Source organism: Eriocheir sinensis, unplaced genomic scaffold, assembly GCF_024679095.1.
Source record: "Eriocheir sinensis breed Jianghai 21 unplaced genomic scaffold, ASM2467909v1 Scaffold223, whole genome shotgun sequence".
NCBI lineage: Eukaryota > Metazoa > Arthropoda > Malacostraca > Decapoda > Varunidae > Eriocheir > Eriocheir sinensis.
In genome coordinates, this window is record NW_026111525.1 from 251,558 (window position 1) to 263,949 (window position 12,392).

Genomic DNA, 12,392 nt, shown 5'->3' on the forward strand with positions numbered 1-12,392 from the left:
CTCCTGCTGTCCCAGGACCTGAAGGGAATCGCTCGGCTGCGGGTGCCTCGTCTTCGATGGTACGACAGACTGTATCCCCGGTGCCCCATCAGAAGCAGACCGGCCCACCGAGGATGAGCTCGCGCCCAAAGCCTAAGTAATACCCCTTGTTGGTAGATCGAATCAAATCTCGTCATTGTATTTTTCCTTAGTAGTATGGATCAGAATCATTTCCCTTTTGTAAACTTAAGTAATACAGACCTTGCCTCTGTTCTCAGCGATGATATAGAACACAATTTTCCATTAAATGTGATAAATAATCTTGTATATAATCCATATAAATACTATGATGACACAGACAACATCCTATCTGTTTATTGTAAGTTAAGTGAACCCAACTCTAACTATTACTTCAGCGATGATACTCATAAACCCAATCCTGAATCCCCATGTATAAATATGTTAGCATTTAATATTAGTAGTCTACCACTCCATCTTGACAGTTGTATTGAGCAATGCATTAATGAAGATAATATAAATTACGATGTCCTTGGTTTCTGCGAGACACGCCTCAATGATCCCATCTGTGATCTCTATGCGATTGAAGGATATTGTAAGTACTTTAACAACAACAGTACACGAGGTGGAGGTGTTGCAATATATCTCAGCAATGTATTCAGGCCCGTAGACTCGATGATTTATCTCTGCCATTACCCCACACTTTGAGTCTTTAATCTTATAAATAACTCGGCCACACAGATTTATAATTGACATGATTTACAGACCCCAAATTCTAATCTGGATGATTTTTTCATATCTATCACTAATATTATTACTTCACTTTCAGCGCCTAGGATACCTGTACATGTTATGGGTGACTTTAATATTAATATTTTGAACTATAATGAAAAAAATGCTCGAACACTAGTTAACACATTTCATAGTTATTCTTTCTTTTCCACTATTAACAAACCAACTCGTGTCACCAAAGATTCGGCTACAATAATTGACCACATTTGGACTAATGACTTTGAAAACTACCTAACCAGTGGGATTATCTACAGCTCAATAAGAGATCATTTCCCTATCTTTGCCTCATTTTCAACAAGTAAAAAACTCTCCCAACTTGGCTACTTTTTCAGCAAGGAGAATTACCGAGGATTCAATAGAATCCTCTAAACTTGACTTAAAAGATCTTAACTGGAATAATGACGAAGCAATTTATGATGTAAATAAGCTTCTTAACGTATACTTGAGTAAATTTCTAGAGCTTTACAACAAACATTTTCCCGTATCAGTTACCAGGATCAAAGAAAAACATATTGGCAAACCATATATTACCTCTGATATAAAACGACTAATCAAACAACGAAACAAATTACAAAAATTATACGCAAAATGGCCATTAACTTACGCATGTACTTTTAAATCTTTTATAAATAAAGTAACTTCAATCATTAAAGCAGCTAAAGAAAACTACCACAAAGCAAAGCTTACAGTCCCGGGAACACCAAAGAAACTTGGAAAATAATTAATAATCTTCTTGGCCATAACAAACCAAAGCTACCATCGTCCTTCCTTTTTGACAATGAAACTATTACGGATGACTATAATGTGGCAAAATTGTTTAATGATTATTTCAGCAATATTGGCAATTCCTTAGCAACTAACTTCAGAAATTCTCAAACCTCTTACAATACTTATCTCCCTGAATCTGTTCCTTTCTCTTTTTACCTACAGCCTGCCACAGTAACTGAAATAAAGTCAGTCATCAATAATATGAAAGTATCATCTCCTGGACATGACGGAATTCACATTAAGATATTAAAAAGTTGTTGCGATATCATATCTCCATTTTTAGCATTTATTATTAATAAATCATTTAAAGAAGGCTGTTTTCCGGATCACCTAAAAATTACTCGCATTGTTCCCGTTTTCAAAAAAGGTGACGGCTCTTTACCAGAAAATTATAGACCTATCTCAATATTGCCAAGTTTCAGTAAGATCTTTGAAAAAGTAATGGTTGAGAGATTAATGAATTACCTAACAAAGCACTCCATCCTCACTCCATCCCAGTATGCTTTCCGTCCCAAATATTCTACAGACTTAGCTATTCATCTTTGCCAGAACATATATAATGCCTTGGATAAGAAAATGTTTCAAGTAACGGTCTTCTGTGATTTCAGTAAGGCATTTGACACCATTTCCCATTCTATATTAATAAGTAAATTATCTACATACGGTATTCGTGGTAATGCCTATAACTGGTTCGAGTTACCTCACAAACAGAAAGCAATATACAGTTTATAATAATATGTCCTTCCCGTACAGCTTCGCTGCATGTGGTGTGCCTCAGGGCTCAGTTCTCGGCCCAGTATTATTTTTAATATACATTAATGACATCGTTCGCTGTACCAACAAGCTAAAATTTTTACTCTATGCCGATGACACCACTATTTTTCTCCAAGGAATGAATCTGGAAAATGTTTCACACACATTAAATAATGAATTAAATAAAGTTTACGATTGGATCACAAGCAACAGATTAACTTTAAATACCAACAAGACTCACTTCGTGACATCTAGTCCTTTAATGACTCCGCCGATACGTACAACAGTTAAAATCAACAATCTTGAAATTAATGAAGTTGATGAATTTAAATTTTTGGGAATTCTCATCGATAGTAAATTAAAATGGAAAGAACATCTGAATCTTATAAGATCGAAGGTATCGGTGCTAACAGGCATAGTATATAGAATAAGAGACTGTTTAAACGCAAATTGTATTCGGCAAATTTATCTAACATTAATATATCCACACTTTTTGTATTGCTGTGATATATGGGGAGGAACATATAAGACTTACACTGACAGCCTCTTTACCAATATAAAAATAAAAAAAACTGCTACGAATTATGTCTTTTAAAAAACGCTATGAACACCCCAATCATGTTTTCAGAGATTTAAAACTTCTTAAAGTTCCAGACATAATATATTTACAGAGCTGCTTGTTTGTATACAAATCTTTAAATTCCTGTGATATTGAGCCTGGCTACACTATAATCACCAACACCACCACTAGAAGACAATGTATTTTACGTGTACCGTTATGTAGAACAACTCACGCCCAGCAAAGTGTCTTGTCAAGAGGAGCCAACATTTGGAATAATTTATCAGAAGAGTTTTTAAATTGTAATAATATAAATGTATTTAAATGTAAACTAACAAAAGCATTGTTTGATAAGTATCAATAATTTTCAGAATATTTCGAAATGTTATATTTTTTTCTATTTTTTTGTGTGAATTACTTTGATTTTTTTTGTCCTAACAGTATGACAAAACTATACTGTGTCCAGTGTAAATAATAGTATATGTAGTGAATAGGTATGCCTATGTATACTTGTATGTGTTTTAACTATAATTTGTGTTGTATTCAATCATGAAATTCTATACATTTTCGGGTGGCCTAACATAGTCCCTTGCTATGTTTATTATATGTAAGTAATTTTCAGGTCCTATTTAAAGCTTCGGCTTACATGGACCGAGCCTATCAACAATGTTTATATTATATGCAATTTCTCAAACCTTATGGCCAATAAAGATATATAAATCTCTCTCTCTCTCTCTCTCTCTCTCTCTCTCTCTCTCTCTCTCTCTCTCTCTCTCTCTCTCTCTCTCTCTCTCTCTCTCTCTCTCTCTCTCTCTCTCTCTCTCTCTCTCTCTCTCTAATGCTTTTTTACTTCTTAATTTTCTTCCTTCCTTCCTTCCTTCTCTCCTCCTTTCCTTGCTTTCTTTCATTGCTTTCTTTCATGTTCCTCTCTCTCTCTCTCTCTCTCTCTCTCTCTCTCTCTCTCTCTCTCTCTCTCTCTCTCTCTCTCTCTCTCTCTCTCTCTCTCTCTCTCTCTCTCTCTCTCTCTCTCTCTCTCTCTCTCTCTCTCTCTCTCTCTCTCTCACACACACACACTCCTCTTCTCTCTCCCTTTCCCCCTCTCTAATATAAGTCTTAATCAACTCTCCTCTCTGCTTCACCTCCGTGCCTTCCTCTTCCTCCTCGGCGCCTTCCTCTAAGCAGCGCCTCGCCTCGCTAACCCCTGCGGCCCCGTGAGCACAGATGGTTATAAGACGTCACTTTAGTCAGCTCTTCCCTGAGGCGCTGAAATTGTCCCCGGCTCAGCCTATGGACAAGTGTGTGATTCAGGTTACACTTCCTCTCCCTAAGATATCGGGCAGGGCTTGGGTGCATCACAGGAGGTATGGAGAATGTAATGGGTATAATCTAGGGTCTCTGGGTACATATTCTCAAGGGTATCGGGGTTTATACACACATACACACACACACATACGTAGCTTCATGTAGTAAGGTTTTCGTAGAGGTTGTTGTGTTAGTAGTGTTTCCATGAGTAGTGTTATGAGCCTTGTGGTAGTTTTGACAAGGCATTAGAACATTTACCGGGGCAGGATGGGGCACACTAGCACCAGACAAAAAAAACAGGTGGAGAGATGGAATTAGAACCTTTACCGGGGCAGGATGGAGCACATTAACACCAGACAGAGAACCAGGTGGAGAGGTGGAATTAGAACCTTTACCGGGGCATGATGGAGCACATTAACACCAGACAGAGAACCAGGTGGAGAGGTGGAATTAGAACCTTTCCCGGGGCAGGATGGAGCACACTAACACCAGAGAGTTGGAGTACATTGGGAAAGGGCTTCGTTTTATGGTGGAAGTGAAGAAAAGAGAAAAGATGGAATAAAAAATAATAGAAAAAATGAGAGAGAGAGAGAGAGAGAGAGAGAGAGAGAGAGGAGAGAGAACGCCCACTAAAATCATCAAGAAAAGCGAGAGAAATTTCCCGATCTTGAAACATGTCCGTCAAGGCGAAGCGAAATCTGCGAAATTAGTCACGGATGGCCCAGGGAAATGATTTATTCTCTCTCTCTCTCTCTCTCTCTCTCTCTCTCTCTCTCTCTCTCTCTCTCTCTCTCTCTCTCTCTCTCTCTCTCTCTCTCTCTCTCTCTCTCATAGTAATAGTATTATTATCGTTATCTATTTCATTATTATCAGTTCAATTGTTAACGCTAATATCTTACTTTTAATGACATTGTTTTTTATCATCTTCCGCTATGCTCTTTCTGTACCCTTCTAGCTGCTTACCACCTTCACCCTCACCGCTTCTCCTTCCCTCAGACGCAGCACGGAGTCAACATGAGTTCGTCCCGTGTGTCAGTGCTTGCGTCTCGGCGCGGCCATGGGCAGAGACTGGCTTGCACGGCGCTCAACCCTCTCTTCCCCGACCACCCGCTGACAGACTCCATCGTACTGAACGTGACATGTGAGTACTGGAGGATTACACAGACTTACATAGCTGAGTAGGACCCGTGATTGAGACTTACATAGATTTACATAGATGTTGTGTGTGGCCTGTGAGTGTGGATGTTTACATAGATTTACATAGATTGTCAGGGTAGGAGGCTTATACAGAGAAGGAAAGGAAGAGGAGAAAGGGAAAAGAAGGAAAAGAAAAAGGAGGGAAAGGAAGGAAAGGGAAAAAAGAGAGAGAGAGAGAGAGAGAGAGAGAGAGAGAGAGAGAGAGAGAGAGAGAGAGACGAAAAAGAGGTGGAACGAAAAGGAAATAAAAGAGAAGAAACGAGAATAGAAATAAAGGAAATGAAAGGAAAGGAGCAGGAAGGGAAAGAATATGAGAAGAGGAAGAGAAAGGAGATCAGTTCAAGCAATGGGTAGGTGGTGGCTGAATGAATAGCGTGACGGCGCCAAGTTCAGGACGACGCGAGTTCAATCCCCGCCTGGTGCCACCAAGCTGGGATTTTTCAGCCGCCGCCGAGTGGCTTAAAACTTCCCACATGCTGTCCAGAAGATCACCTATCAACCCGGACTCTAGATTCTAGGATTAAAGATGAGCTCCGGGAGGGCAGCATGAGCCAATGCAAGATGGCACCACTATAAACACTCGCCTTCGCCAGAACGGGCTGGGCCGACCATCAGCCCCCACCGGGAAGAAGCCTTGGGCCGACCATCAGGATCCACCGGGAAGAAGCCTTCAGCCGACCATCAGGATCCACCGGGAAGAAGCCTTGGGCCGACCATTAGGATTCACCGGAAAGAAGCCTACCGGCGCGATAGGCCACGACGTAAAAAAAAAAAAAGGCGAAGCAGTACAGAGATCGGCCGTAGCTCTTTCCCGAAGCAGAGTCATCCACCACTGCAACAATCTTCCTGCAGATTTCGTTAGTGCGGATACGATCATCGCCTTCAAGAACCGCACTGACCATCACTCTGCTGCGTCGGGTGTGAACTGAACGCATACCTGAGAACGTACAGAAGTTGTTTTGTCTTTCCGCGGGTGACTTTAGGGGCTGACAGGATGATTGAATTTGTTGTAACCCGTAAAGCAAGAAAAATGGTGAATCTTTCAGAACACGATGGTAGGCAGTGTTGTAGGCGTGTGTTGCAACCGGAAGCATTTGGTCCCAGATACCGCGATTGTCCTCGCACAAAGTTCTCAAGAGATTTATTAAGGTGCCGTTAGGCCTTTCTATCACACCGTTTGCAGACGGGTGATAAGGAGTTGTCCTTAGAGGATCAATCTGTAACAACTGAGTCAACTCTCGTAAGAGAGTGTTGACGAACTCCTTTCCTTGATCCGTGACTAGAATCGGCGGGATGCTGTGTACACAGACTACGTTCTTGTAGAACGCAGCTGCCACTTCCTTGGCTGCCTTCGTACGAAGGGGGGTTGCTACCAAGAAGCGTGACAGGACGTCTATCACTGTCAGTACATACCTATAGCCTTCGTCTGAAACAGACAAAGGTCCGACAATATCCATATGGACTCTGTCAAACGGTTGGCCAACCTCTGGATACCTCATAAGTGGAGCTGGCGGGGATCCCCTTTTCTTAAAACGACAACAGACAGGACAAGATCTGACATATTGCTCCACGTCCGCCTTCATTCCCGGCCAGTACGCAAACTTGCGACAGCGTGCCAACGTAACCTTAGTGCCTCCATGCCCTGCAGGTAGCATGGAATGCGCCAAAGCTAACGCGTTAGGAATGTAGCTTGGTGGAACGATAACCAGTCTTTTCTGCTTGTTGTATTCATCGCAAACATCGCGGTAGAGAATGCCGTTCTCTACACACACTTCACTAAGAGGCAGTTTTTTGAAGTGCCTCTTAGCTGCATTTAACGTTACATTGCTCCTCTCTGCAACCTTTCTCTCATCTCTCATGTACGTTACCACCGGTGGTCTGTTCAAAAGCATGCTTCAATTCTCTCAGTTCAGGATCGCGATCCTGGTGCTCCATGAGTCCAGCAAGACTCAATGGAGAAACTTATCCTGTTTGTCATGTCCTCCGGAGAGGCGACAGACATGTCCTGTCCACCCGTAAGGGTGACAGACATAATTCGCGCATCCAATTCGCCTTCTATCACGTCGCTCTCCTGATTCCTAATCCTTGACAAAAATTCTGCTACCATGTTGCTGGAGCCTGGGAGATAATCAATACTAAAGTCAAATTCTCCTAGAAGTGTCTGCCAGCGTGCAATCCTGCTGCTAGGTACTGTGCTTTTTAACAGCCAAGTCAGTGGTCTATGGTCCGACAGGATGTGTATCCTATAACCCAAGATAAGGGGTCGGTTAGTACTGAGGCCATAGATGACTGCTAAAGCTTCTCTCTCTACCGCTGAGTAGTTACGTTCTGCTCCATTCAGGGTTCTACTAAAATATGCTATGGGACGTAAACTACCATTTTCATCCTTTTGTTGCAACACACCACCTATTGCCTTATCTGACGCATCTGTGGTGAGATTGAAGGGCTTCCGGAAATCCGGAAAGGCTAAAACAATGTCAGTCGTTAGACTGTTCTTTAGTGTGTTAAATGCATGCAATGCCTCTTCATTCCATTCCAGATGTGTCTTATCATTCTTGGTTACTTTCCTCCCTTTGAGTAAATTATTAAGTGGGGATGCTATCTTGGCAAAGTCTTTAATGAATTTCCTATAAAAGTTAACCAATCCCAGGAAACCTTGAAGTTCTTTGACTGTTTTCGGAGGAGTGAGTTGTTGCACCGCCTGTACCTTTGAGGGCTGAGGCTTTAAGCCAGAAGCACTAACAATGTGACCCAGATAATCTACTTGCTCTTTGAAAAAGGAACACTTATCTAGTCTTAAGGACAGGTGAGCCTTCTGCAGTCTGTCCAAGACGGCATGGAGGTTCTTTAGGTGATGGTCCATGTCTTTCCCTTGTACTATCAAATCATCAAGGTATACATGTACAATTCTTCCTGTCAGACCTATGAGAACTTGATTCATGATCCGTTGATAGGCTGCAGGTGCTGGTTTTAATCCAAAGGGGACTGTAGTGAATTCATAGAGGCCATAAGGTGTCGTGAAGGCTGTCAAGTGTTTAGATTCCTCTGCCAATGGGACTTGGTGGTAGCCTGGCGCAAATCAAGGAGGTGAATACTTTACTTTCCCTAACTGTTGCAAAATGAGGTTAATGTTAGGGAGGGATGTTTGTCATCAATCAGTTCATCGTTCAAAGCGCGGAAGTCGAGACAAAGTCTGACTCCACCATCCTTTTAGCAACAGGGACTAGAGGTGCGCTGTGGGTGACGCACTAGGGCGTATAATACCCTGGGCCTCAAGGTCCTTGAGCTGAATCTCTATTTCTTTATGATATTTTACTGGTATTGGGTATGGCTTTTTTATATAGGCTTGTCATTTTTAGCCTTAAAGTGTGAATATAATAGGGGTAATAGTGAGTGGCTCGTTTTTAGAGCAAACACATCAGGATACTTGCAGGTTAGGCCCTTCAGACAGCAATTTTCCCGTTGTGAGGGTAAAATAGCTCGTCTATCAGCTTATCGAGTACCATCTGCTTACTTGACTGGGTGACAGGCGGCTTTGTAGCTGTTTTGTGACAGCCGCTACACATTCATTAGTCGATGATTGATAGTATTCTGAGTGACAAGAATAAATGTGTCCCATCACTTCACCTGTTGGCATCTCAATAGTTTCTTCAGTTGGGTTAGCATAGGGAATGATGAATTTGCCTTTGGTTTGTTTGACGTTAGGAGTTAAGGTTACTAACCCGGGAAATAAAAATGAAGAAGGGATATCATTGGACCTTGGGAGAAATAAGGCTTGCTGGGCTCTGCCAATCTCTGCCTCCAGAGTGACATACCCTGCCGTGCCTGGTAGCAAGGACGCCACGTTAATAGCGTATGCTTTCACTGGTACTTCCTCCATCTCGTCTAAAGTAGGTTTATGGTCGGTTAGTCAATCTTCTGGGTACGGGCTCATATCGTCTGCAGCCAGGGAATGTACTTCCACTGGGTAGGCGCCCACCATTACACTAAACTGCCCAGGTGTGGCCAGCGGTGCAGCTACCACATTTTGTCTCCACATAAATTCTAGGCCCAACAAAACTGCTGTTGGTAACACTATACCTTGTGATATTACTACAAATTTTTCTATAATTTCTCCGTGCCCAAAGTCTACTACTACTTCGGCTATTCCTTTATTAGGGATTGGAGTCCGATCTACCCCTTGTATGGAGAGAGGTTATGTAACTATCATCTTCCCGCCTACCTTCCTAAATAAATCTTCTTCTATTAGGGACGCTCCTGCTCCTGTGTCTAGCATTGCGTAAACCATCTCCTTTGGTGCATTAGCGCCTACGCACAATCTCAACGTGAGGGCGTTGGTAGGGCCGTGGACTGCCGCAGCTACTCTGGGGTCGTTTTTTTTTTTTGTTCTTCTCGTGGTCAGGGTTGACCCAGGAGCTACGGGGTGTGGGACCGGCCGGGTACTCCGGGCGCCAGGCAGCGCAAGGCGAGACGGGCTGACGCCTGTTTCGAGTGGGCTGGTACTGAGGGTACCGAGAGCCCGTTGGTGGGTGGTAGGCACCCCTATACTGCCTTCCATATGTGCAATCGCGAGCCATGTGTCCTACATACCCACAAGCATAACATGTAGGTGGCGTGGGCGCGTTCCCATATGGGCGTGTAGGTGGCGCGGCGTGCCGTCCTCCCCTTTGGGGTATCGGGTAACGTGACTGGCCTGGAGGGCGTGGAGGACGGGCTTGTGAGACATGTTTGGGTCCGGATGCCTGGGTGGAACAGACGTTCAGCACTTTTATTTCTTTGGCGATATCGGCATCGGATAGCTTCGACTCTGGATAAGCTTTAATATACTCATACCCTTTCTTTAATACCTTTTCTTCCTCCGTTAGGATGAGTAAGAGGGCCGGAGGGAAAGCCTCTCTGAGCCGTAAAGCGGTTGTCTCAGTTAGCAAACTGGCATTGTCAGGCTTGAGAGCGATCAACTCGTCTCTCAATGTCTCCAGGCGGATGAGGAAGGTGCGGATGTTTTCTCCTGTCCGCCGTTTTGCCTCTCCCAATTCTTTCTGGAGGACCGAAAAGGTCCTTACTGTGGGAAACACGTAGGAAGTCTTCCTTTACTTTTTCCCAATCCTGTCCACATCTAGTGATACAACCGAGGAGATGATCGCGCGCTGCTCCCAGGGCATATTATTTGGCTAACTCAATCTTTCCGGTAGTGTCCCAATTTGCCTGTGTCCGGCTATCAATATCCTCTATCCATTTCTTTGCTAGCTTATGGCATGGGAGGTTTGGTGCTTTGCTACTTTTTTCTTCTCCACCACAAAAATATAAGAGTCCCTGCACTCTACTAAAATCATTCAAGGTATGACGGCTAAGTAGCGTGACAAGATCATCATGGGCAAGGGTGATCGATTTTCCATCTCCTTTGGTGGGGGGAGGGTTCTTGCCTTGGTCTGGCATTTTTAACTCTAAAGTCTTATTCCCGTAATTCCAAGAATAACTGTCTTCTCCCTCGCTTTCGGATGTGGACATACACCAGTACAATACCAATATAAACCAATATAAATCGCAAGTTTCACCACAAGTTTCACCACAAGTTTCACCACAAGTTTCACCACAAGTTTCACCACAAGTTTCACCACAAGTTTCACCACAAGTTTCACCACCCCACAGCTGACACCAATGTTCTAACCCGTAATCCGGGTCACACAGGGGAGACGACACACTGTTTGTACTAGTGACGCTTGACTTAAAATTCTGGTACTTTAGGAGTATTTAAAGGAGTTCGTAAATGGGGTGACGAAACGGTGTCGCCTTTCTTATATGTATTTTATTCTACCTTAATACTACTTAATATTACAAAGGGTAAAAATATTGTTTAAACCAGCGACTGGCTTACGAGACTCAATGAGTCTTCAGGTTTTCTTTCAGTATTGGTTACTGACGTTAGCACTGGTATAATATTGAGTAAAAACTCACACAATAAAGTATCATAGAAATATAATCCTAAGTAAAACTAAGATAATAGAACACAATAGATATGTTAGATACGCTTTCCTCTATGGTACTTCTTCACTCCATACTCACAGTAGCAAAGATGAATGTTTTGCCCATGTTGTCTAGGGAAGGACAACTGGGTGTACAGCACACGAACAGAGTGCTGGCTGATCTGATCCCTAGCCTGAATAAATGCTTCTTATATAGGCATGACATACAGACATCACGAGGTAATACGTCAGGCGTGTGAGTCATACATCAAACTCACACCGAGCTCATACAATAATCTACCTAACCGACATGTGGCTTACACTCGATTTTAATCCTTAGTGTAGCTGTCACGCGGTGACGCAGCTTTGTTTTCATAACATTTTGTTCCGCGGTTGATCGTGTTTTGGCCGCGGTTGATTGTGTTTTGGCCGCGGTTGATTGTGTTTTGGCTTAGAGAGATAAGCGGGTGCGTTAATGGGCAATTGCAATTGTGTATAGGTTGGTAAATGAACAGTGCGTTTGGGGACAATCATGTGTTGGAGTCCGTGTTGTGCCGGAGAAGATGATGACACTGGAGCGAGTGGTGTCGCAGCCCGCGGGGCACCACAAATTGGTAACTGCTAGCAACCTCGTAATGAGCTAATGGACTTTCTGCTGCCTGCTTGTCCATGTTTCCTCCTCCTCCTCTTCCTCTTCTTCTTCCTCCTTTCTATTTCCTCCTTACCTTTTCCTGTTTTTTTTCCTATTTTATGTCCACTTTTATCACCACCTTTGTTTTCTTTATACCTCAACTTCCTCCTCCTGCTCTTCCTCTTCCTCCACCACTTTCTCTTCCCAACACCTCTTTATCCTTCTCCTCCTCCTGCTCTTCCTCTTCCTCCACCACTTTCTCTTCCCAACACCTCCTCCTCCTCCTCCTCCTCCTCCTCCATTTTATCATCTCCCTTCCCCTCTAAATGTCCTCTTTGTAACCCTCCTTGTCTTCCTCTCTCTCTCTCTCTCTCTCTCTCTCTCTCTCTCTCTCTCTCTCTCTCTCTCTCTCTCTCTCTCTCTCTCTCTC

At 43.1% G+C, this 12,392-nt stretch overlaps 1 protein-coding gene across 2 annotated transcripts in view; it reads left to right on the plus strand.

Annotated features, from left to right (window-relative positions):
* Window positions 1–12,392, plus strand: part of LOC126990917 (protein turtle homolog A-like) — a 159,787-nt gene that overhangs the window by 25,726 nt on the left and 121,669 nt on the right. For both annotated transcript variants that reach the window (XR_007744920.1, XM_050849555.1), the window contains exon 2: window positions 5,168–5,312. Coding sequence is in view for 1 of the 2 variants with exons in the window: in XM_050849555.1 (XP_050705512.1) it covers window positions 5,186–5,312 (127 nt within the window). In the remaining variant the exon portion in view is untranslated. The remainder of the gene's footprint in view (window positions 1–5,167; window positions 5,313–12,392) is intronic.